The following is a 27,202-nucleotide window of genomic DNA, read 5'->3' on the forward strand; positions in this document are numbered from 1 at the left end:
CCAACCAACCTCACATTCACGCAATCTATATATTGAGCTGAAGCAATGACAAAAGATGATGGGATAAGAATGAGGGTGGGAGAAGAAGAGAAAAATGAATGCATATGGTGACAAAGTGAGGCAATTATACAAATGGAACTAAATTTAATATTTCTTCCCTTTTTTTCTCTGTATCATGCAGTGTATCTCTCTCTATATAAACCTTTATATCAATTAAGCGCAAATCAATAAGGAAAAAAATTAACAGTAAAAAATACAGTGCTTTGTTATTCTGTAAAGAACAAATAAACATGATTAGGCATTCTTCTTCACCATCTTCTTCTTATTATTATTATCTGAGACACCACATAAGTTACTTATAAATAAGCTTGATTGTGCTCCAAGATAACATCTGAAAATAACTTAATTTGTTTCATTCCTTGTGTACTTACCAGCTGTGATGAGTATTACAACTGCAGACAGTAAAATGAGTGTCAGGCATCTTCCCATAATCCTCATCTTCAGCATAATTAACTCAACACCCAGTACAAGCTTCTCCACACTGATGATACAGAAGCAAAGGCATCCCCTCAGCCCCCTTAATGAGAGAGAAAGAGGTCCAACACAATCCAATCACACTCGCTATTACCTTATTAGACACAACAGAGGAAATCATCAAACAACTTCACTGACAAATCAGAGGACGCTTTTGTGATTTTCTCCATATATATCAAAACTGTCAGTGCTGATGAACTCCTCCTCCCCATACATCAAGACACCTCACTGAGGGGATGCACACACACACACACACACACACACACACACGTATGATACTTACAGGAGGCAGGAAATTCTCCAGTTTATTTACAGCATCAAAGCTCAACACCTGCAGAGATGAGATAAAAGCACTGATAACTAACGGCATATGTCCTAAAAATGACTATTAGTGTATACATATGTTAGCACGACATTAACACGTAATAAACTCAACTCAGTAAAATTAATATTGCAAAATGGCTTTAAAAAATTACCTAATTTACCTAAATCCACAAGTGGTTTCAGATGGCCCTCAAAAACCATAACTGTCATGCAGTGAAGATAAGCAAGTTGTTCACTTTGTGACCAGCAGAGAGAGTCTCTGAGCTCCATTTCTGTTTGTACTATACATCTTTCTTGAGTATTTTACAATGTGGATCTGAGCTTTTGTCATCTTGTCCCAGTTCTGTACGTGAGACTAGGCTGTCTTTAAACTACTCAGAAGGATACAATGTATTACAATGCACGACGAGAGCTGTTGTTTGTTTGGAACACACCAATCAAACCAGCCCGACAGACGCTTGCCAATGACTGATCATCTGCTGTGTCCCGGCCTTAATAAACACACGATTACGATAGTACATTATTTGTATCCTCGTTTTATACTTCTAATTCTTGACTGACTGGTGTTTTATTTTGCTCTCTCCTCTGTGTTTCTGCTTTGCCGCTTCTCACCACAGCTTACTTACGCTATGCCTACGTCTACACTATCCACTGAAACGCAACTCTCTCGTGAACGCACATATGACAGTTAGTGGAAGCTAGAGATTACGGTTTATAAAGTTTGAAATATGGATATTTTTCTTACAAAAACCCATCGATTCACTTCAGAAGGCCTTTATTAACCCCCGGAACCATGTGGGTTTATGCACTTTATTTTGCTTCAAAATCTCAACAGCCATTATAAAGCTTGGATAAGCCAGGATATTTTTTTTTAATATAACTCCGATTGTACTCACCTGAAATAAGAAAGTCATATACACATAGGATGGCTTGAGGGTGATTAAATCATGTGGGAATTTTTCATTTTAGGGTGAACTTTCCCTTTAAGTCTTCAGCTCTTGACAGATTAGACTTGTGTTATACTTTTACCAATACAAAACATTTGTGAAAACACCTACCCATTTACCTCTAGCCTCAAAATGTTAAATAATGTACTTTAATTTCCGAAAACAAATTCAGGCATGCAACAGCAACATCTGTGGAATGTTTCTTTTAGGTTTAGCCTCTCAAAAATTGTACACTTGATGGCAGGTTTCAAAAACTGCCCAATACAACCAGGCCACATTAGAAGTTGAAAATATGTGGCAATATGTGGTTTGCTCTAATCATATAGGCAAGTAGCAAACCTTTTCTTTGAAGTATTACTGCATTTTATCTGTATCTGCGAGATGGCAGTAAAAGACCGTTAAAAAAAAAAGCTATTACCTGTTGTTCACTTTGACACCAGCAGGGGACTGAAATCACACAACTGTAAGTGCTGGATTAATCTAAGGCAGCGGCTATTTGCACATAATGGATTCTATTTACACTATGTTAAAATAGCAAGATTTTCTGCTAAATACTACTTATTGCAAATAGTGGCAATTATCTCCACCTCAGTATTGTAGTACATTATAAAACAGTACGCAATAATAACGTATGGTGTAAATTATAGTTTTAATTAAAATTATTAAATGTATACCACCTTATTGGGACAATAAAGCCCTCCCTACACCTACCCGATACTTTATTTTCAACTTTTTGATTATTTCCTTAATTTTTTCCCGTGTGATATGAGATTTGAAGAGGGAAAAAAGTTCGGCAAAAGGCGGGTTCGAACTCCGGTCAATCGCATCAAAAAGCATGCGCCTTACCATCTGCCCTACTGAAACTGATGTTAAATGAGTGTCTTTTTTCAGTGTTGACTACCCAATCACACGTTGGTGGGCGGATTTAGTGTAAATAGCCTCTGCCAACAAGGCGGGCTATTTGCACTTAGTGTAAATAGACACTCCGTTAATGTAAACTGATTTATAGACTTTTTTTTCTGTCTGTGTGCCTTTCTGCATAGCCAAAAATAAATCAAAGCGTAATGTCCAAGTCAATAGTCAAATAAAAACCAGCCTGAACTGCCAGTAGCCTAATATTTATTCATATTTCATATATCCTGTCAGTCTATAGTACTAGTACTGCATACTAAAGTTTGAAGTTCTTTTTTTCTGTTTAATAATTTTGAGTTAACAGAAAAAAATAAAAAAATCAATCAATCATCAATCAGTCAGCAATATTAAAAAAGATATTCTAAATACAACCACAGCAAAGGCAATGGAATGATCAAGATAATGAATCAGATATTCAGATTTCATACTTTTTTTACTTATTCATTTCTCATCCTTAATTAATGTTCTCTGTATTCAGAACAATTCAGGAATCAGGAGTAAAGTAATTAGTAAAAATGTTGTTTGATTAAGTATCACTTGCACACATTTTTGTCATATTTAGCAGGGTAATTTCTTTTATGCGAGACATGTAATTCTTGCATTCCACCATGCAACTGTATTCTTATGACAGTTGTTTTAGATTACAACACAGCCAGTGAATAACATTTATGCAAACATCTTATTTTAGGTTGATTATGAATGCTTTCTAACATATATTCAACAAATGTTCAGAAACATATTTGTGCAAGTCATTGTAACTACCATATTTTGTCAATGGAAGACTCTCCTTTATTTCAGCTATTTGAAAGGAACAAAAAACTTTAAGAAAAGAGGAAACCAAACCACAACTGATTAAACGTAGAAATACTTAACCCTAATTCTGATCCATAACCTTGATATGTTAACTAGAATTTATAATGTTAACAGTAGTTATATTAATCTAGATTTGTGTTAATGGCCATATGTAAGTAGCATATTACAGAATATTAAGAGAATCAAAAGCAACTCAAAAAAAAAAAAAAACTTGAAACAATCAGAAGCAGTAGGTGTGGCCATTGAGTCATACGGCCCCTCCCTCATCATTTGACTCCTCCCCAGCATCACCATAGTCTGCATTTAAAAAAAAAAATAATAAAAAAAAACTTGTTTAATGTCATGATTGCATCAGTATTCCAGACTGAGTTAATTTCATTTAAATCAGCAAATTACTAACATAATTACTTCAAAGTTTTTGTGTCTTAAAAAAGGCGCTAATAAAGAATGAGGTGTGTCCGAACTTTTGACAGGCAACTTTATTCTTAATATTTAAAATACATGTTGGAATCATAAGCCAAAAAGGTTACCTAACAGGTTCTTCACATCTTCAGTGATACTCCAAACATCATCATACTCCTCCTGATCTCCCTCTTTACACAAAAAAGATCATTTTAAATTTTAATACACCTTGAACTTGTGTCATGTCATATTCCCCTCATGACAGATTATTAGATTACACCTGATATAGCCATAATAATTCATTAATGGTATAAACACATTCAGTATATCATCAAAACAAATGTAGTTTATTAAAAAATAAGTAATTTGTGACTCACCTGTTGCACATTGAGAGCACTGTCCATTGATGACGACATCATCATAATTCTCTGGCGTGTCCACTACACACACACACACACACACACACACACATTATAAGCTCTTAAATGTAACATTAAGCTGATAAAATGACATTTTATTTTATCTGAACTGGCCTTCACCTTAAAGACGTAGGGTGTAAAAATCCATGAGCAAAATTATATAAAAATAAAATCACCTTTTTCAGTCACATAGTTCTGTCCACTAGTAATGACATCATAATATCCTTCTGGTGTGTCTTCTTCAAATTTAACATGAAACCATTTTTACCACACTCAAAACAAACTTGAATGTACTGTATTAATATGCACATAGAATCACAGAGAGCGAAATACAACTAAAGTACAGAAGAGCATCAGCACCTGTCTCACGATCTGGTATCAGTCCACCAGTGAAGATCTCCTCATACAATCTTGGTGTGATTTCATTGACCCTCTCTTCAAAATCAAAATAGTATATATATATATATATATACTGTATATAACACAGTTTACAGTTTTCACAGTTTACATTCATTTACTGAGTTTGTAAATCACCTCTCTAACCTGAGAGAAGCTCATCAGTGTCTTCAGAGATGAGACTCCCTATTAAAGCAAGGCAGGACAATCAGAAACATTTTTCTTTTTATTTCTTTTATATGTCATCTTTGTAGGATTCAATTTTGCAAGCTGTTTTGAAAGGTAAGATCAACAACTTGATCCTTATATAAGCATGAGGTGCCAAGCTGACTTTAACATTGTAAGTGTAATTAGTATTGTGCTAGCAATCAAGGAGAAGTAAACACCTTTGAATCAGTACACAGTTACAGTTACGTCATGATGCCTCACCTCTATGAGTAAATTGATTGTGTCTGTGATAAATTTCCTCATATGCTGGCTCAGTCTCAGACTGAGTCCTGTGTAGTCCTGTGTACCAGTCAGAGAGAGCTGTGAGTGTAGACAGACAAACCTGCTGTCAGTTCACAACACATGACTGATCACACACTGAATAAGACACAATATGACAGTCTCTGGATCTCTCCTACCTCTCCTCATCACTCTGTTCTGCTGAATCAGTATAAGCAGTGGCACTAAGAGCAGTAAGAGCACAACTCCCAGTACAATCACAAGCACTGGAGGGACGGAGAGAGAAGCTGCTGGAGGAGTTTGTGGAGGAGAGACTGATGTTGAGCGCACTGGAGGAGAAACTGATGTTGTTGTGGCAGGAGTAGTGGACACTGACAAATCTGGAAAATCTGTCAAAACGCACACAAACACATTCAAAATCATGATTATCCTGAACACACGAATGGTATTAGCACTAAAATGGTCTAAAACTTTTGCTGTGACCTGCGCAGGTGAGTCCAGCGTGCTCTTTGTGGGAGCAGTCAGTGTGGTTTTTCAGGGAGAGAGGACAGTCCCACAGGTGAAGCTCATTCCCTCTGCACTCGACTCTGTTCAGCCACACAACACCTTCACCAGCACCAAAGACTGAATTCCCATCAGCCCTCAGTGCTGCTCCACAACCCAGCTGCCTGCAGACCACCTGAGCATCGCTGATGTCCCACTGATCATCACAGACTGAGCCCCACACAGCGTTATGATACACCTCCAGCCTCCCAGAGCACCGGCCCTCCCCTCCACTCAGTCTGAGAGGAACATGATCTGAAACACACACATCAGTCAGCACTGAGCAGCTTAAGCACAACATTTACAACAAAATACACTCTAAAACTGAAGATAGAATTTTAAAAGCAAATTTAAATGCACTGATTTAAAATGCAAATAATGCAATGCACAGATAATAATAATATATGAGGCAAATACAGGCTTACACAATGAAACATTAACAAATGTATTATCAGGAAACGCACTTGAACACTGTCTCTGGTGAGGTGATGCTGAACATGTCAGATGACTCTGAAGAGACCCGTCACTTTTCTCCACTGAAATGAAACAGTTTAGTTTTGCAGAAAAAACTAAGTTTACTTACCACATAAATGTGGCTTTTAAGGAAATATGACTACTAAGACCATATTAAATCATTTAAATACTGTATCATCTCACCTGAGCAAGTAATATTGGCCACTTCATCTTCACCACAGTCATTCTGTCCCCAGGGTGAAGATGGACATTGCCATAAAGTGGAATCATGTGGTCGACATGTTACTTTATCCAGCCAGTTAGGAGCTGATTTCACTCTTGATGTAGAATCAGACAAAACACCAGATCTTCCACAGTTCAGCTCTTGACAGATCAGACTCACTGTGTCTCTGTCCATCTGGTTCCAGCACACATTACCCCAGGATCCATTGTAGAAAACCTCCACATTCCCTTCACAGCCCTCAGTTAATCTCAACTCTTTAAATTCTAGATAGAAATGGAAAAATGTCATTTAAAAAATGATGGGCATTATGGACATGTGAATATAATACGAGTATGTTATATTAATTTTAATGAATAAAAAAATAATAATAATACAGCAGCTCATTTACCTGAGCACACGACTCCTACATCCTCCTTGTGATTACAGTCATGTTTTCCCCAGCCTGGAGAAGAGCAGCTCCACAGGGACGTCTCATTCCCCTCACACTCCACCTCATCCAGCCATATGGATCCAGAACCAGGACCAAACCAGGCTGGTACCTGCTGGTTACTGAGGGCCACTCCACACTGCAGCTGTCTGCACACCACATGAGCATCTTTAATATCCCAGGAGTCATCACACACTGTCCCCCATGAGCCGCTGTGAAAAACCTCCAGCCTCCCTGCACAGTCTCCCCCAGAACCCACCAGCCTGATGGACCCGCGACCTGATATTCAGAGAAAGAAAAACACATTATTGATCACAAACAACTGAAGAATCTGTCCAGATGTTGTTCTTCTCACCAAGGCAGGTGATTGACAGCTGTTGTGTGGAGCTGCAGTTGAGAGTTCGTGGAGAGCTGCAGTTCCCCAGATGAGCTTCACTCCCAGAGCACTGGAAGCCCGTCACACACTCATGACTGTGTTCAGGACTGGATGAAGAGGAGCCGTAGAAGTTGAGCACAGAGCCACAGCCCAGCTGTCTGCAGACCACAGAAGATTCAGTGAGACTCCAGGAGTCCAGCAGAACTCTCCTCCAGACCTGATGGATGAAAACTTCCAGCTCCCCCTCACACTGTCTCTCTCCAGACAACCGCACCAGACCGTCATGAAGAGCCAGAGAGGAACCTGAGTCAAAGATGTGGCATTTTATTAAGGTGTTGCAAGGTGTTGTATTTTAAATTACCTTTTACTTTTTTTTTTAGTGCTCTTGTTATTTTAGAGCTACAGGTTATGTACGTTTACATAACAGATAATATCCTGGGAGAAAATGACCAATTACAGGTACAAGCTAGTAACAAGGTGCATCCTAAATTAACAATTATCACCAAACAGTTGAAATTAGCAACTTAATTCCCATATGATGTGTTTACTGCTAGACTGCTCTCTCCAGACTGATGTGCTGCTTGGATGGCTAGCTGTTCAATGGTTTCCTCTTTGTATTTTTTTGCACAGGGATTATTGGCATTCACCAACCTCACACTCACACTGTCTACACATGAGAGAGAGAGACAATTAGTGAACATACCAAACATAGTATGTAGTAAAGTGTAACATTACATGTCAATTATTTCAGCTCATTTTAAATAGATTACCTATTGACCCTCAGTATGTACCTACCAGAGGTGATGAGTTTTACCATATAACACAGAAACATCAGCATCAGACAGTTCTCCATCATCTCCTTCAGCTCGACACACACTATTTCATCAACTCAGAGCACAGCACAAGTTTCTCGTCTGCTCCTCAAACACACTGAAGAAACTGGCTCCTGTCGGCCCCCTAAAGAGAGAGAGAGAGACTCACAGCTGCCAATGACACTCACTGTTACCTTATTAGACACAACAGAGGAAATCATCAAACACAATCAGTGACAAATCAGAAAGCAGCATTTTGATTTTCTCCATATATATCAATAAAGTGTCAGCGCTGATGAGCGGGACTCCTCCTCCAGCGTGAAGACACACTTCACTGAGGACAGACTCGTGTCAGTCATAAGTCAGTGTGGAGATAAAGTCACACTAAACTTAAAGCAGATTGATACAGAAACACTGCAGCTTATATTCAGCATCAAACCTGAACCTGAACACAGCAGATACAAGCTCTGATCACTGACTTTTGTAAGTCTGAACACTTCAAACTCTTACACAAACTTACTAGAACCAATTTGTCGACTAATTTTCTTTTATTCTAACCAAGGAAACACTAAAAATATAATTAAACCATAGTATAAACTATATTGTTGCTAAAGCTATTTTGATGAGTTTTTATTCAATTAAATATTATCTACTTTCATTAGGTATAACTTTGAGAATAAAATAACAGCAGTAATCATGTGCGTGTAATACTGCGATGCTGCATTTGTCCAGCAGATGGAAGCAAAACACTTGTTATTGTAAAGAGGAGCAGACGAGGGTCTTGTCACTGTGTTGCTGCATCAGGAACTTCTCACTAGTAAAAGTATTACAGGACAGCCTCTATTAAATGGAATGTCAAAGTTCACAAAATAATAAATAAATGAGTATATAAATATACAAATAAATAAATAAATAAATAAAATGTGAAAAAAATAAATGAGAATTTCTACTTATATTTCATTATTTATATTTAATTGTATTTTTTATTTATTTATCTATGCATTTATTCATTTCCATATTTATGTATTATTTATATATGTATTTATGTCACATTTTAATAAATGTGAAAATATATAAATGTTGACAAATACATATATAAATAAAAGTGAAAATAAATAAGCATATAAATAAATAAATGAAAAAAAATATAAATGTGGAAAAAATGCAATTATACATATTTAAGGAAATACTTTAATAGCAAGGAAGTAAGGAGTTAATTTAATAGCAATACTTACCATTTGTTGTTTTACATTTCTTTGTAGATGTATTGATTTATTTGATTAGTTTCCAGGTCACGGGCTGAAGAACGGAGGAGCGAGGGAACGAGGTAGCATCAGTTTGAGTATTGAGAAGCACCTCTGAACCAGTTATTTGATAACAATAATTTATTCAGTCACTCAGATTTTGTTTTGAAATACTAATTTACAGTATCCAGAAAAGAATTTAATATAGCTTTCAATCTCTTTGGAAATGTGTATGCTCTTTAGAAACAATAATAGTGGCTCAATGATTTCTGTTTGCTCCCGTAGCCCTGAATTCACTGTGGTTGGTTCTATTTGTCTCTCAATGCAAAAGTGTAATTATAAAGTCAGATTCTATATTTGGACCATTTTTGGACCATGTGGCCATGATATTAACTGGCCACATGTGTGGTCACTCCCTCAAAATGTTTTCCTAATGAATAAAGTTAAAGAAATATCTTACAAAATTATTCACAGATTTTACCCTGTTAAGCATTACTTACAAAAAAAATAAATAAAAAACATTGACACATCCTGCTCTTTTTGTCAATCTTTGCCTAAAACTATAAGTTTTGGGATTGTCCTTTCAATCCTTTTGGAGTAATATTAATGCTTTAATTATTCAGAATGTATTACATGATTTTTCTTTGTATGATAATTATTTTTGGGTCAGTGTTTTTTTTTTTTTTAAACACTAACAATACAAAAAAGCACTTCACATTCTGTCCATATCACCAGTGTGAGTGTGCATTATTTTCCAATAATTCAATGGTCCGTCGTCAATTATTACTTGTAGTCCATTACTGATTACAGATTACATGATAAAAACTGTAGTTAGTAACGTAATTAATTTTAGGTCATGTATTCTGACTACTTTTTAGATAACTTTTTTATCTAACTTGTTTTAAACTTACCATTAAACATACCATACTGATATAAAAAAGCAAATAGAAAGAAAATATATTTCAAAAATTTGATATCATCATCATAAAATGCATTAAAAATTACATTAATTCAGGGTTTCCCAAACTGGGCTTAATGTAAGAACTGCAGTGAGTTTGTGAGTTGATTAAAAAGCTAATAATTATTTAAATCATAAAAATGTAAAATAAATTATTTGAACACTAAAAACAGAAATATTTTCAGGTCATTCTGGATATGATGACAACTGCTACAGTGTTTCACAGCTATACATCACCAGTATTTAGTAACTCGCATTATAATTTGTGTCATACATGGTCTAATTGCTTGAGAGGCACTTTTTCACCTAAATTCAGAAGCATGGTTTGAAAATTGATTTACATAACATTTACATGACCATTCTATATCGTGAATATAGCCAAAACTAAATGTATGACACAAAGTAGGATTTTTAGAGAGGAAATTTTAAAAGAGTGAGAGAAAAAAAGATGAATCAATAAATTATGAAGGATTTACTGCTATTGTGTGAACAATATGTAATAATGTAATCCATAAAAAAGTAATTGTAATCTGATTTTGAGCATTTTAAAATGTAATATACTTTTTGGAATCTGATTACATTACTACCCAGCTCTGGAAATCATTTACTGTATGTACCATGGTACTGTATATACAGTAAATGCCACATTAAGTATTATCATCACTTTACTTTTTTGGAAATTAGCATACTCAATATTTACCCATCAGAGACGCTCACTCATACAGAAATCAAAAGTGTATTTTTTTCACGATCTGATTTTAAATGTGCTTTCATTTTATCAGGTTTTAAAAATAGTCTGCAAACCAACTTTTGTTTTCATCGGCACGAAAAAGAAAGAGAGAATAACATGACCTGGCCACATATTTGTTTGGACACCAGAGAACCACAGATTAATAAAAAAATCATCAGAAACATTGATTAAAACGGTTTACGCACACGACACAAAGATGCTGTCCTCCTCAGAGGAGCGCTCACCGACTCAGAAAGAGCCTCTGTTGGGTTGCATTCATATCTCAGAGCATTTATTTCTTATTGGAGACATTAGAAGTCAAATAAAAGTTAAATAGTCGAATTATTCAAGATAACAATATTTAGATTCAGAACCATTAATAGCTGCACTACATAATTCCTCCACAAGATGGAAGTAATGCACATATAAATGTATTATGATTGATTGATTTAATAATAATAATTAGCAGTAGTAGTAGTAGTACTTTTCAGTACTTGTTTATGAAAACATCAGTTACATGACTAGAGAATTAGATTTGGGTTATTTGGTAATTGTACAAAAAAAAAAAAAAAAAAGTTTAGTTTTGTTATTATTATTATTATTTTTTTTTTTTACAAAACACAAATATTTTATTATTAAGATAATAACAATAGGCCATAACCCAATGCAACTAAAATTCAATAAAAGCAATAAGAAAAGTTAAATTACAAAAAAGGTTTCAAATAACATTTAGGCTGAGTCATAGACACTTCCACTTTGTTTGACTCCTCCCCCACATCATCATAATCTGTTATTAAAAAAACAAAATCTTAAATTATGGTAAATTATGTGTTTATATGAATATTTAAAATGTAGTCTATCTGGAAAAATATTTAAATAAATATAAATATAAAATGAAAAATGGTTACTAAAACTTACCTAACAGATTTCTCAGATCTTCACTCGCACTCATCAAATGATCATCATACTCCTCATCAACTCCTTCTGATCACAAGAATATCATAAAGTGTTTTATAAACTAGTGACATCTAGGCCTAATAGTTTAAAGATCTACAAATCTAGTTTGAGTTCAAGCGTTCAGGCCACGGCGTGACAGCGGCATCAGCTGACGCTCAGCTGATCGTAACTCCTCCCACTACAGTTAAATAAGATATATAAATTCATCCGTACTCACACTTGCTAATAATCTGTCGCACAGACACGCGCTAAAACAGTTTTACCATGCGTTCACACCGCGTTAAAACTCGCTCTGGCTGCTTTGCCCATAGATAGCCTATTGAGAAAATAAAATCGTTTGTTAGCTAGGTTAAACTAGTTTTATGGCTAGCTGCCTTTCTAGTTTTAGAATTAGTTTGTTATAGTTTTTAATGGAATTTAAGATTTACTGCATTTTTTGTATTTGTGTTTTAAAGGCAACTGCAATGAAGCATCAAGAAAGACATGAGCAGGCCAGCCAACCTGAGACTGATAATTCATGGTGAGAGAACAACTATGGTTTTGAGAGGTTTGTGTATTCTATATGGAGTTTGCCTTTTAAAAGTGTGCTATTGCTACTTCTTGTTTTTCAGAGAAGATATTTCTGTCACTAACAAAGTGGATGGTGAGCAAAGATGGTGGCCACGTTTTGGAGCAGCACATGGGTTTTGCAGATGGCTATGTATTCTTTGGCTGTTTGTCTTTTTTCCCATTATGTTTCTGTTGCCTAAAGATTCTTTGTAAGGATGAATCCAGAGGACACAACATAATGCACTGCAAAACGTCCTAAGACAGGAGAAATGGTGAAGATCCACTGTCCCAGCATTAGAAGTCTGTATTTTTAAGTGTTATACATGCAATGTTTTAAATAAAGAATTTGATATTTTGTAATTATTGTGTCTGTTTTAATTGAATGCCAGTAGTACCTATGTAGAGTAAAAATAAAATGAATTATATATAAAAATTATAAAATCTAATGAAATCTTTATATTAAATGAATGAATTACAGTAGTATACTGATGAATTGGATTTTATTTACAGTAATTTACTGTAAAACAGTACAGTTTTCAACTGTAAATCAAATACTGTTTGCTACTGTAAATCTTAATTACAGTAACTTACTGGCAACCCTTTGGAATGTCTAACAGTGTACCCAAATCAAGAATTAAGGACAATTTCTAGAGCCATTGCAAAGAGACAGCAGAGAAAGATTGAAAGCATCTATTTACCTCAGCAGCAGTCTCGCATTCTCACATCTGCAGCGCTTATTTTGATCTTTAACGTTAGATCTTCCCTATTCTTGGAACAAAATTATTGCTTAAGATTGATTCAGTATTACTCTTAATGAAAAAAAAGAGAAAAAAAAAAAAAAACAATCCCACACACATCAGCAATAGGCTACTACAAATGACAAAGTAGCTTATATTAAACATAAAACTTTAACAGAACGAATAAAGACATAACCGCGTTGTAACAAATCAATAAAAGGTTTATGCTTAGTAATAATAATAATAATAAAAGGCTATACAACAAAACAGTACAATGACAAATTCACTTAAACTTTGAACTTTTATTAACAATATGAATAAGGGAAATCAGTTTTACCCGCATTGTAGGCTACACAAATAAATAAACGGTCTTTGGATTTCCCCTTTCTTTAAAACGATCGTTTGTGGTTCATTATTAGCCTTAATTAAAACACATCAGCCATAAAATAGTACAATGGCAAATTCGCAGAGGCCTATATTAAACATCTAACTTTTAACAAAATGAATAAGACGGATATAGCCTTTGTAACCCAAATAAATAAGGTAGCCTATTTTTCCCTCTTTTAAAACAAATGCTTAGTTTGTGGTTCATCGTTTTATTTATTTTTAATGAAAACACAGCAACAATAAAGACAACGTCGCTTATATTAAACGAAGAAATGAAATTATTAATAAAAGTTGTGCTGGAGTAGGCTATACTATGTAAGCATGTGTAATGAAGTTTAGAAGAAAGAATGCACATATAACAGACATATACACAGTGTCAGCAAACACAATGGAAACCAGGGTAAATCAGTATAACAGCAGGTTTATTGAAGACTGTGGCAGGAGAAAGCAAGACCACCTCAAGAAGCAAAGTATCTTGGTTGCGGATAGAGGTTGGTGGCTTAGCTTGGTGGATTCAGGTGTCCCTCCTTTCTTCCAGGTGGGATTGCAGGAGCAGAGAATCGTTGAAGTGCCAGAGACCGTGGAGTAGATCACTGGAGCACTTGTGGGTACAGATACTTGGGTTAGCCAAGTAACACAAAGCAACTGCGAGACCAGACAATGAGAGTGTGGAGTGAGCGTGATCTTATGGGGAGCTTGATTGGCAGCGACAGGTGAGGAAGATCCACTGATAGGTTTCAGGTGTGAGTGACTGACAAGGGAGTGCAGGTGAGTGGCAAGAAGAATGCTGGGAAATGCAGTGCAGAGGCGGCTCAACTGGTGACTGTGACACACAGTATATTATAAACATTTAAAATACATTAACAAATGTAATTCTGAGCAACACACGTCAGTTGAAATTAAAGTTAATCAATATAAGTACCTCTTTAAAGCAAGACAAAACAATGATTTAAAATGTAGGCTATTTAAAAAAGACAAAAAAAGTAGGCTATTTAAAATTTGAAATGTGTTAAAGTGAGTTAAGTAACTTTGTTAAACTATTAATTTGAGTAATATTATCTGCAGTGTTGGGCAGTAACTAGTTACTAGTAATTTAGTTACTGTAATAATATTACTTTTGCAGTAACTAGTAGTGTAACTAATTACTAAAAAGATTTCAGTAATAATATTACAGTTACTTTCCTCAGCCCCGCTGATTTAAAATCTAACAATCAAATAATTCCTAGATTTATTTTCATAATTTTCATGACTCGCACATGCACGTGATGTCCCCAGTGCAGCAGGCAAGCTTGGAATATGGAAAAGCTTACATTCAGCAGATAGAAATATTGCATTATATTGATTTTGTCAGGAAAAAAGATCTGTTGTGTAAGTTGTGGCTTTACTTTACTCTGGCATTTACATCCCTCTGATCAGCATGTGGTACATTATATTAATATAATTAAAAATATTTTTGGAAAATTAAACAGTTTCTTACAAATTCATGTGATTTGATAAAATACATAACGAAATTTAATTGCATATGGATAACGTAAAAATTACTTCAAGCTACACATGACAATTAATGAGATGAATACAACACTTGTACTTGAATGCCACTATCAATCACTATTGAGTGTTTGTAATAACTTCTGACTGCGATCCAATGTGGATTTTGTTCAAATGATGAGGCAGAAATATGTTGTTAGTAACATTCTAGAAGAATTTTATCTGGAAGATACACAGTTACACCTTCTGTGGGGCGTGAAGAAATGTAATGTAACTAGTAGTGTAACTAATTACTGTTGCCAGAAAGTAATAAGTAAAGTAACAATATTACTTTTGAAAGGAGTATCTAGTAATGAGTAATATATTACATTCTTTGAGTAACTAGCCCAACACTGATTATCTGTAAATTCAAATTTAGAAAATTGTAGTTTTAAGATTTGAAGTATAATAGTGAACATGCAATAATTAAGCACTCTTCTTTTCCACAAGGGTAGAAGAGATATAAACACATAAGCATACCTGCTTTAGCATCTGTCCTGTGGAGAAGGGTCTCAGGTGTGTGTATCAGTGTATCTTAACTGTCTTCAATCCAGAGCCGATCCTCCCTATACGCAGAATACGCAAGCTGCGTAGGGCCCCCGAAACACCAGGGGGCCCTTGCTCTCAAAGATGTTTTAATTTTAGTTTCGTTTTTGAATTTGGCCAGCGGCTATGAAAACATGAATGATCATTTATTTTAATGCGGTGCGCTGTCACGCTCTCTACCTAAAAATCAGCCAAATCATGTAACGTGAATGTCGTACAGTCTCTTGCTCTTACAAAAAAAAAAAAATAAAAAATAAATAAATAAATAAGATTTGAAAGCGTACCGAGCCGCGGAAGAGATAGCCTACTGTTTCTCGAGCGCTTTCCGTGAGCGCGATTCGAGACGGAATGAAACACGGACAAATGCGTTTCATCCATTCATCACTCTCAACCTATGTGTTCATAAAAACTTTTCAAACAATCAGTCTTCGTGTATTTCATGGTCACAATCACACAGCATGTGATTGATAGTAAGTGGGGGTCATGTTTCAGGATTCTTTATCTTAGTAAAGTCCCTGAGATCCTGACACCTTGTGCTTCTGAAGACTCCAGGCAGGTTGCAGTTCTGGAAAACGGTGGAGCTGGAGACTAAAGGGTTGCTGGTGGTTCACACCTAATTCTTCACCATAATTCTTTTGCTGTTAACATGTACATTTCTTCTCCACCTGTTTTTTTTTTCTGAAATTGCTGACCCAATGAGTATTTCGCTATCCAGTGGTCATGGTTTAATAGTTTAATTTGCATAATAATTCATTATGCATGTACTGTAGGCTATATGTATAATGTTATGTGGATTTTACACAGCTATGATGTTCTAACCAAAATCTCAATAAACAGTATGTTAATACATCATAAAATGAAATAAGACAAGATTTGTAAATAAACATTAGTTTATATTCCAAAGATATGGCTTTGGCATCATATAAAGACATTTGCTATAGATGTGTATATATGTGTTTGTGTGTGTGCATTATTCATCCAGCAGATGGCAGCAAATAACTTCTCATTGTAAAGAGGAGCAGACAAGAGTCTTGTGGAACTTCACACTAACATTTTCTTTCTGGACACAAATTGTTCATTTCTAACAGCTACATAATGGCTATATTTCTAATTTATTTCATGTAAAGCTCATTTCACAGCACACTAAGTTTACTCTGTATCTGCTGTACAGATATATTTTAATACACAGAGTGGCAGAATAATGTAAATACACACTGGAAAAAAATCTAATGAGGTCATGAAAGGAGGAAATCATAAAACTTCTTATTTAACCTTTTTTAAATTATTTTGTGAAACCTGTTGAACACAGACAAGTGAGTAGTTTCTGTGAGGGTTATGCTATGTTAGGGGAAGGGGTCACCTCATTATTCACCTGTCATTAAGATAATGGAGGTTTATGAGATGTTCTGACTAATGTAGTGAAACAAATGTGTGTGCAAAATGATTTCTTGTTTCTTAATATATCCCCTATGTAATTATAAGGAAATCACACTTTTTACATAATGTGTGCAATAAATCTTTGCTATCTATTTTTGTTGTTATCATTTTTATTGTTAAAATTTTTTTTGGCTGTGTTGGGCATTGTAATACTTTACTACACCTATGTTATTTATTTATTTATTGTTATTATATTTAGGTAAATAATGCTGTCTAAATGGTGTCTGAAAAGATTTTGCTTTCCTCTAACGGCTTTTTAAAAAATGGTAAAAAGATTGAATGAATATAATTTCTTTATTTGTTCATTAGGTAAAAAGCAATAATATCAGTATAAAAATAATAAGCTGAAAATTTTGCTTTAAAACTTTTCATAAAAAGGCACTGATGCATTAGTAGCGATATAAGAAACTCCCAGTAGCTCCAGTAATTGTAATATGACTTTGTGAACAAAGATAGTGGATAGTGGTCAGCATAGTCTGTTTAAAAAATAAAATAAAAATTCACCTTTTTCATTCTAACATTTTTTTCTAGCTTAGTTTGAATGAACAAGAAAAATGTGTTGTAAAGTATAAGTTGACTATAATAACCTACCTAATTTTTTCCCATCTTTATTGCTGCTCTTCACATCATTATACTCTTCCTGATCTCCCTCTGATACACATGTGAAACAAAACCTCACATTGTAATTTGTGATATAGGTTGTGTCATGTCATAGACATCTCACGACTGACTGAGAGATTAAACCTGTTAAATTAAACCTGATAAAGCCATGAGAATTCATGCCAGAAATGCATATTCAATATAATACATTGAGTCACACTTTTTTTGTTTTTGTTTCGACAACTGATGTTGTGTTCTGTCAAATTGTTTGATATCATGTTTGTGTATGAATTGCTGCTTGTGCATATTCCCAAAAACTCTGACAATGCATTGTCTGTATGATATATGATTGTTGTCATATTTCTAAAATTACTTTACATTCTTTTAAAAGCAACATGGAGTTTGACCTTGAATCACACAATGGCCAAATTCCAAGACTGAATGCGTCACAGCAGCGGCACGAAGTCTGTCCCGGTTTAAAGTGCGGCCTCGAAATGCATCCTTTGTTTCCCAGGCCATAAAGGATATGACTGGATAATTCACAGCCCAGACAATTCCAAGATTCATTGTAAGCCAGTGACATCAGGAATTTTTTGAGGGAAAATGGGTTTCAGCTTACTTGAATATCATTTAGAGAGATTATATTAATGGACCACAGTGAACTAACAGTGACAAACTTTGGACCCGTTTTGTTTTCAGATAGTTCAGGCTTTTTTCCAATGCTGTGTCAAGTTAAAAATGTAACATTTTTTTAACCCATGAGCACTTTTTTATTTAACTGCACTGCATCTTGCTTTTTTAAAAGCTCAGATTCATTCTGTGTGAACAACCCCTGCATGTTTATTCAGCTCACTGCATTGCAAGGTTAATTCACACTGCATCGACAGATGATGACAATCATCAGATTACGTCAAAAGAGTTTTTGGAAATCACTATACAGCAGACTTTCCACGACTTGACAAATGCAGATTGAACATATTCAGTTCATGGAAACAAAGAAAGACTAATGGCAAGAGACACTGACAGAGACACACTGATCCAACAAAACCGATAAGTGTTTCTGTTGCTGTTGGTTGGCGTCTGTCTGTGCAGTTTAAACTAGTCTTAGTTTTATGTGGCTGGCCTTTATTTTAGAAACTGTTGAACAGTCAGAAGCTTTCAATAAACCGACATTGATTCAAAGAGCGGATGCAATCATTACATTATATTTTCACTTATTTAAAAAGAAATGGTGTTCGGGGGAGCAAGTTAGCTTTATATCTCTTCCAACTCTACAAATGCAACTAATATGAACCCCTGCTTATCATTATTGAAATCTTCACACAGGAAGAGACATTCACAGACACACACATAAACATGCAGCTTTGTGGCTTGGAGTCTGATAAACTTTCATCTTCATCTGATTACACGTTAACCCAAAAAGATAAACAGTTGAAATCTGACATTCTCACTGGAGAGACTTTAACTAATGTATTGAAATCTTACTTTAAATAATTAGAACTGATTAGGTAGATGTGAATGATAGAAAAAGCTTTAATTCTGCAGTGGATCAGATCTGGATCACTGAAGTCTCTTTAATCTCATTTGAATAGAATCCCAAAAGTTTGTTTATTTGGCTGTTGATGGCTTTCCTTTTTTGGCAAGGTTTTCATAAATTCTAAACACATAAATTTTAGCATAGTTAAAAACAGTTTATAAACATAGTTTAACATTCTCCCATGATGCCTCACCCCTCTGTGTGAAGTGATGTTGTCTGTGATCAATCTCTCTGATAAACAGCCTCAGTCGGTGTCCTTTGTAGTCCTGTGTACCAGTCAGGGAGAGCTGTGAGTGTAGACAGACAAACCTGCTGTCAGTTCACAACACATGACTGATCACACACTGAATAAGACACAAAATGACAGTCTCTGTATCTCTCCTACCTCTCCTCACCACTCTGATCTGCTGAATCAGTATAAACAGTGGCACTAAGAGCAGTAAGAGCACAACTCCCAGTACAATCACAAGCTCTGGAGGGACGGAGAGAGACGCTGCTGGAGGAGTTTGTGGAGGAGAGACTGATGTTGAGCGCACTGGAGGAGAAGCTGATGTTGTGGCAGGAATAGTGGACACTGATAAATCTGGCAAAACACACACAAACACATCATGCAAATACACAAATATTACTCCCTCAAAAAAAATAGAAATTTGCCGCAGTGTTTTGCTGTGACCTGCACAGGTGAGTCCAGCGTGCTCTTTGTGGGAGCAGTCAGTGTGGTTTTTCAGGGAGAAAGGACAGTCCCACAGGTGAATCTCATTCCCTCTGCACTCGACTCTGTTCAGCCACACAACACCTTCACCAGCACCAAAGACTGAATTCCCATCAGCCCTCAGTGCTGCTCCACAACCCAGCTGCCTGCAGACCACCTGAGCATCGCTGATGTCCCACTGATCATCACAGACTGAGCCCCACACAGCGTTATGATACACCTCCAGCCTCCCAGAGCACCGGCCCTCCCCTCCACTCAGTCTGAGAGGAACATGATCTAAAACACACACATCAAGCATCACTGAGCAGCAACTTGAGCACAACATTTACATCAAAGTTGTGATAATAATAATAAACTCATAATAAACTTACTTGAACAATGCCTCTGATGAGGAGACGGTGAGGTAGAACATGTTGGAAGACTCTGAGGAGACTCACGTGTCTGATCCTCTGAGATTAAAACATGTTAAAATTTCATTTACCACTGAACAGAAAAACTTAAATTAAACAAACAAAACATGACAATTTCAAACCATCATAAATCAGTAAAATATTGTCCTACCCGAGCAGATGATTTTGGCCACTTCATTATCACAGTAATTCAGTCCCCAGGGTGAAGATGGACACTGCCATAAAGTGGAGTCATGTTGTCGACATTTAAGGTTATCAAGCCAGTTATGAGGCTTCAGTCCCATTGAATAAATGGGTTCACTGCCAGATCTTCCACAGTTCAGCTCTTGACAGATCAGACTCGCTGTGTCTCTGTCCATCTTGTTGTAACACACATTACCCCAGGATCCATTGTAGAAAACCTCCACATTCCCTTCACAGCCCTCAGTTATCCTGATTTCTTTAAACTCTAGATGGAAAAGGATGTACATTAAAACAACCACAATTCAGGCTGTGCCAAATTTAAAATATCACCAAAATAACTGGTCAATTCAAGGCTGATGCATGCTGCCAGCACTGACAGCATCTGAAATATTATGTAAGCCTAATAATGCATTATTAGGCTGACATAATTGATATGCTGTGCATCACTTGCAGCATGCATTAGCCTTGTTTTTTTTGTTTTTTTGTTAATAAATAAATAAATAAATAAATACTTCTATGAAAGACATTTCCACTAGTGTACTGTTTACCTGAGCACACGACTCCTACATCCTCCTTGTGCTGACAGTCATGTTTTCCCCAGCCTGGAGAAGAGCAGCTCCACAGGGACGTCTCATTCCCCTCACACTCCACCTCATCCAGCCATATGGATCCAGAACCAGGACCAAACCAGGCTGGTACCTGCTGGTTACTGAGGGCCACTCCACACTGCAGCTGTCTGCACACCACATGGGCATCTTTAATATCCCAGGAGTCATCACACACTGTCCCCCATGAGCCGCTGTGAAAAACCTCCAGCCTCCCTGCACAGTCTCCCCCAGAACCCACCAGCCTGATGGACCCATGACCTGAAATTCAGAGAAAGAAAAACACATTATTGATCACGAACAACTGAAGAATCTGTCCAGATGTTGTTGTTCTCACCAAGGCAGGTGATTGACAGCCGTTGTGTGGAGCTGCAGTTGAGAGTTTGTGGAGAGCTGCAGTTCCCCAGATGAGCTTCACTCCCAGAGCACTGGAAGCCCGTCACACACTCATGACTGTGTTCAGGACTGGATGAAGAGGAGCCGTAGAAGTTCAGCACAGAGCCACAGCCCAGCTGTCTGCAGACCACAGAGGATTCAGTGAGACTCCAGGAGTCCAGCAGAACTCTCCTCCAGACCTGATGGATGAAAACTTCCAGCTCCCCCTCACACTGTCTCTCTCCAGACAACCGCACCAGACCATCATGAAGAGCCAGAGAGGAACCTGAGGAGAAGATGTGATGTTTTACTAAACTGGTAGAACAAAGTATTGCAGTTACACCTTACAGAAATTGTATTACATATTGAATTTTTTTTCAGTATTAACATTCATGACTCTCTTGATTAAATACAAAGTTCTGGCATGAAACTCTAGATGGTGCAGTCCGATAGCTCTAATTCAGTATGACATATTGACATCATCATCACATGTCACAGCTGATTGGTTCCCTCCTGTATCAGTACCCAATGAGCTCGCTGCTCAACATTCAAATATTTAGCTAATGTTTGTGGTAGCAGTTTGCAGCACACTCCAGGATTCCTCCACCTTCCCCAGCTCCACCTGTATAGGTCTGCTACAGGTTGATCATGTATGCTATGGGGGTTATTCGTGTTATATGTGCAACAGCAGTATTTCTTACATGCTCACAGCAGCATGTTGTGGATGTATTGGCAGTAGCAAGTCTCGGTACATGCTCTGCCGCAGCAGCAGCGTAGCAGATCTATTCCACCAAGACCAAATACATTAACATTGTCATGTACATTACCATGCAAATCACTCCTAGAGTTGTCATGACAGAAATAAGTTTACCAGAGCAGATGACTCCAACATCTCGTCCATGTGAACATTCAGCTCGACTCCATGAAGAGATGGAACATTCTGAGAGTTTTGTTTCATTCCCGTCACAATCAAACACATCAGCCCAGATTTCATCACTTCCCTCTCCAAACCAGTCTGATCCCACAACAGACACAGCAATCCCACAATTCAGCTGTCTACAGAGGACACTGGCAGCTCTCATATCCCAGCATGCATCACACACTGTGCCCCATTTACTGAAGTACTGATGTTCAACTCGACCAGAACAGATGTCAGAACCATTTACCAGCCTGAGATCAGTGTAACCTGGACAAACAAGTGAGAACTTATTTAAACAACATGAAACTGGAGTCAAGATAATTGAATAATACAACAGCAGTATATCACGTATGTATGTAATTTATCTAAAGAGATACAAAATGTTAATACTAAACCAGAACAGATCACTCCCACATCATTGTCATGGGAACAGCTCTGTATCTGTGAAGATGATCGTGGACAGTCGTGTATCTGAGATGCATTTCCTCTGCACTGAATCTCTCGTGTCCACATCTGAGCGTCTCCTTTGTCAAAAGCAGCTGCTCCCAGCACCTGTACAGGAGCCCCACAGTCCAGCTCTCTACACACAACCTCTGCATCCTGCTGGTCAAAGACAGCATCACACACTGAAACCCATGTGTTCCCATGAATCACCTCCACTCTACCAGAGCACAGGTGAGACCCATCCACAAGTCGAAGTCCGATTTCTGAGTTGTTGAAATATAAGAACAGATTATTAATTTAACATCTCTACTCACCTGGATCACTAGAGAAAACTGTTATTAAACTTTGTTATTAAATTTTGCATTTCATTAATTTACTTAATCTGCACTAATTTTATCTGTATTTCTATAATCTTCATTAAATAACAACATAAATCAGATGAAATCAGAGAGTCTGGGAATAAACAAAAAAAAAAAAAAGAAGAAATTATGACATCCCTTCATAGTTTATTGTATTAAAATTAGGGACGATGATGAATATATTATGAACAAAACAATTAAACAGTTTGCCCGTTTCATAAGATTGACATAAATGCAGTTTATTGTTTGAGTGTGAATTATGAAAGAGAGTGATGAAATAAATGGATGAGGTTTGGAGCAGCTTACCTGAACAGACGACACCAGCATCTTGATTATGATCACAGTTCTGTGCATACTGGCTCTGCGAACGGCAGTCTTTCAGTGCAGTCTCTGATCCACTACATCTTACAACAGCCATTGAAATTGGTCCTGATCCTTGTCCAAAGTGAGCATCATATGTTGCTTTTACAGCTGTCCCACAGTCCAGCTCTCTACACACCACTGCAGCATCAGCAATATCCCAGTAATAATGACACACTGTTCCCCAACGACCATCATTATAAACCTCCACTCGACCAGCACAGGGATTATTGCCATTCACCAACCTCACACTCACACTGTCTACACACGAGAGAGGGGGACAATAAGTGAACATACCAAACATAGTATGTAGTAAAGTGTAAAATTACATGTAAATTATTTCAGCACATTTTAAAGAATAGATTACCTCTTGACTCTAAGCATGTACCTACCAGAGGTGATGAGTTTTACCATATAAACATCAGCATCAGACAGTTCTCCATCTTCTCCTTCAGCTCGACACACTATTTCATCAACTCAGAGCACAGCACAAGTTTCTCATCTGCTCCTCAAACACACTGAAGAAACTGGCTCCTGTCGGCCCCCTAAAGAGAGAGAGAGAGAGACTCACAGCTGCCAATGACACTCACTGTTACCTTATTAGACACAACAGAGGAAATCATCAAACACAATCAGTGACAAATCAGAAATCAGCATTTTCATGTTCTCCATATATATCAATAAAATGTCAGCGCTGATGACACACTTCACTGAGGACAGACTCGTGTCAGTCATAAGTCAGTGTGGAGATAAAGTCACACTAAACTTAAAGCAGATTGATACAGAAACACTGCAGCTTTTATATTCAGCATCAAACCTGAACCTGAACACAGCAGATACAAGCTCTGATGACTGACTGCTCACTTACTGAAACTGATAAGATCACACAAACAAACAGTTGATCTTTGCTATAAATAAAGAAATTATAAACTCAACTTTTTTTTATGTGGATTTTAACAATGCCTGATGTTCAAACAAAATAGCACAATAAACAATGTATTAATACCAGAGATGGGCACTCGAGTTAGTTGTTACGTCTAGAGCCGTAAGGTTCTGTTGTGTGAACTCCGTGTCTTGTTTTCTCTCTCTATCTCTCTCTCCCTGCAGAACCTGTCTCTCCCACCTGAGGCTAATTAAGAGCTCTGCAGTGATTGGAAAATGGGAGAGGAGAGCGAGTATTTAAACATCAGCTGCTTCTCAGACCAGCAGATGGTGGTGGCTGGATGGTGTGCGATGGCTGAGAATTCCTCTCTGGACTTCAGACTTTATTGTGAAGCCCTAATTGGTGCTTTGGTGTACCTTTATCTCAATTGTGTTGAGTGTTGAAGTAGAGTTTCTGCTGTTGGTTTTGTTGATTACAGCTAAGACCGATCCTTAATCTACAGAGAAGTGAGTGTTAATTTCAGTAGCCCATATTAAATCTTAAGCTTTTATTTATGTCTCTTGTTTTGGGGTTCAGTAGGAAGGTGGGTGCCATTTTGTTTTGTATTACTACTTTTCTCCTGGTTATGTTAGTTTAGGGAGTTAGTTTAAATCTGCTGTATTTTGTTTTCTTTTCTTTAAAGTTTAGTCAGTTGGTTTACACAGTTAGCTCCTTTATGTTTGTTATTTTGGCCTTGCCCCCTTCTGAAATTAATACCCCCTTTAATATCACTTCTGTGTAGATGGTAAATAAAAACTTCTCTTTTTGCTGAACTACCGTGGCTGTGTGGGTTATTGTACCTTTTGATTATTCTGGGTCCGGAGATGTTTTCTCTGCCGTCGCACAGTGCCTCACCATCAACCATTATTTTTTTTTAGTTCTGTTGCGGTCTTCCCTAGACCATTTTAGACCGTAACATAGTGAAGAGTCACATTTTTATAGACTTCAGACTTGACCTGAAATGACTCCAGACTTGACTCGACTCGAGGAAAAGGACTCGTGAAAATTTTAAAAGCAACTCGAGTCTTTTATCCATGAAAATGTATATAACTGATGTCAGTGGCGGACTAGCCATCTGCAGCACCGGGAGTTTTCCCGGTGGGCAGCTGTATAATGTGGGCTGGGCAGGTGTAGCCGATTCTGTTCCCCTCTGGAATTACTGTGTCTGCTTAGCGGGTTGCCATGTCTGTGTAATAAACCCAACCAAATTGTTAATCAAACATTGCCCTAAAGGAGCCCAGTAACAAAGATCCAGGGGGCGGGGTTGGATCCACATCTAGGGGGTGGAGACTGGTAGGTTTAGGGGTGGGGATGGGTGGGTTTAGGGATCAGGGGGTGGAGACGGGTAGGTTTAAGTAAATGTAAGGTGGGAGGAGTTGGATCTAGATCCAACCACACCCCCTGGATCTTGTGTTCTGCAGTGACGGTCCTTATATACAGTGGTGTGAAAAAGTGTTGGCCCCCTTCCTGATTTTTTGCATATTTGTCACACTTAAAAGTTTCAGATCATCAAACAAATTTTAATATTACACAAAGATAATGCAAGTAAATACAAAATGCAGTTTTTAAATGATGATTTCATTTATTAAGGGAAAAAAGCTGTCCAAACCTACCTGGCCCTGTGTGAAAAAGTGCTTGCCCCCTCCTATTAAATCATGAAAGAACTGTGATTAACCACATTATTTTAGAAAGCTGAGTTAAATTTCACTAGCCAAAACCAGGCCTGATTACTGCCAGACCTGTTGAATCAAGAAATCACTTAAATAGAACCTGTCTGACAAAGTGAAGCATTTTTAAAGAGCAACACATCATTCCGCGATCTTAAGAAATTCATAAACAGATGAGAAACAAAATAGTTTACATGTATCAGTCTGGAAAGGGTTATAAAGCCATTTCTAAGGCTTTGGGACTTCAGCAAACCATGGTCAGAGCCATTATCCACAAATGGAGAAAACTTGGAACAGTGGTGAACCTTCCCAGGAGTGACCGGCCTACCAAAATTACTCCAAGAGCACAAAGACGACTCATCCAGGAGGTCATAAAAGAACCCAGAACAACATCTAAAGAACTGCAGGCCTCACTTGCCTCAATTAAGGTCAGTGTTCATGATTCAATAATAAGAAACAGACTGGGCAAAAACAGCATCCATGGGAGAGTTCCAAGGCAAAAGCCATTGCTGACCAAAAAGAACACAAAGGCTCGTCTCACATTTGCCAAAAAATATCTTGATTATCCCCAAGACTTTTGGGCAAATATTCTGTGGACTGATGCGACAAAAGTTGAACTTTTTGGTAGGTGTGTGTCCTGTTACATCTGGTGTAAAAACCAACACAGCATTTAATAAAAAGAACATCATACCAACAGTCAAACATGATGGTGGTAGTGTGATGGTCTGAGGCTGCTTTGCAGCTTCAGAACCTGGATGACTTGCCATAATTGATGGAACCATGAATTCTGCACTCTATCAGAAAATCCTGAAGGAGAATGTCCGGCCATCAGTTTGTGACCTCAAGCTCAAGTGCACTTGGGTTATGCAGCAGGACAATGATTCCAAACACAGCAGCAAGTCCACCTCTGAATAACTCAAGAAAAACAAAATTAAGGTTTTGGAGTGGCCAAATCAATGTCTGGACTTAAATCCAATTGAAATGCTGT

The 27,202-nt window shown here is 37.1% G+C and overlaps 1 protein-coding gene across 1 annotated transcript; it reads right to left on the minus strand.

Annotated features, from left to right (window-relative positions):
• Positions 1–2,920: 2,920 nt before the first annotated feature.
• On the minus strand, positions 2,921–24,137 carry LOC131538530 (scavenger receptor cysteine-rich type 1 protein M130-like). Its single transcript, XM_058772395.1, has 24 exons — positions 24,018–24,137; positions 23,572–23,886; positions 22,858–23,169; positions 22,415–22,729; positions 21,506–21,829; positions 21,112–21,429; positions 20,532–20,828; positions 20,342–20,419; positions 19,644–20,246; positions 17,713–17,772; positions 11,900–11,965; positions 7,217–7,540; positions 6,823–7,140; positions 6,395–6,697; positions 6,202–6,273; positions 5,678–5,992; positions 5,374–5,583; positions 5,177–5,275; positions 4,895–4,933; positions 4,712–4,786; positions 4,528–4,590; positions 4,310–4,372; positions 4,061–4,123; positions 2,921–3,827 (listed from the first exon to the last, which is right to left on the minus strand). Exons 1-24 carry the CDS (start codon positions 24,037–24,039, stop codon positions 3,778–3,780), a joined length of 4,704 nt encoding a protein of 1,567 aa, XP_058628378.1. The 5' UTR covers positions 24,040–24,137; the 3' UTR covers positions 2,921–3,777.
• Between the last annotated feature and the right edge of the window lie 3,065 nt (positions 24,138–27,202).

Source organism: Onychostoma macrolepis, chromosome 04, assembly GCF_012432095.1.
Source record: "Onychostoma macrolepis isolate SWU-2019 chromosome 04, ASM1243209v1, whole genome shotgun sequence".
Taxonomy (NCBI): Eukaryota; Metazoa; Chordata; class Actinopteri; order Cypriniformes; family Cyprinidae; genus Onychostoma; species Onychostoma macrolepis.

What these genes read in the sequence shown, in the direction of transcription:
- LOC131538530 (XM_058772395.1), bottom strand. Translation starts at nt 24,039, where the DNA reads ATGGTAAAACTCATCACCTCTG. An exon ending in GATCAGAGTGGTGAGGAGAG is followed by an intron (nt 17,773 to 19,643) that starts GTAGGAGAGATA and finishes CATGTGTATCAG; the next exon opens with AGGGAGATCAGGAAGAGTAT. An exon ending in AGATCTGAGAAATCTGTTAG is followed by an intron (nt 7,541 to 11,899) that starts GTAAGTTTTAGT and finishes TCTTTGACTCAG; the next exon opens with GTTCCTCTCTGGCTCTTCAT.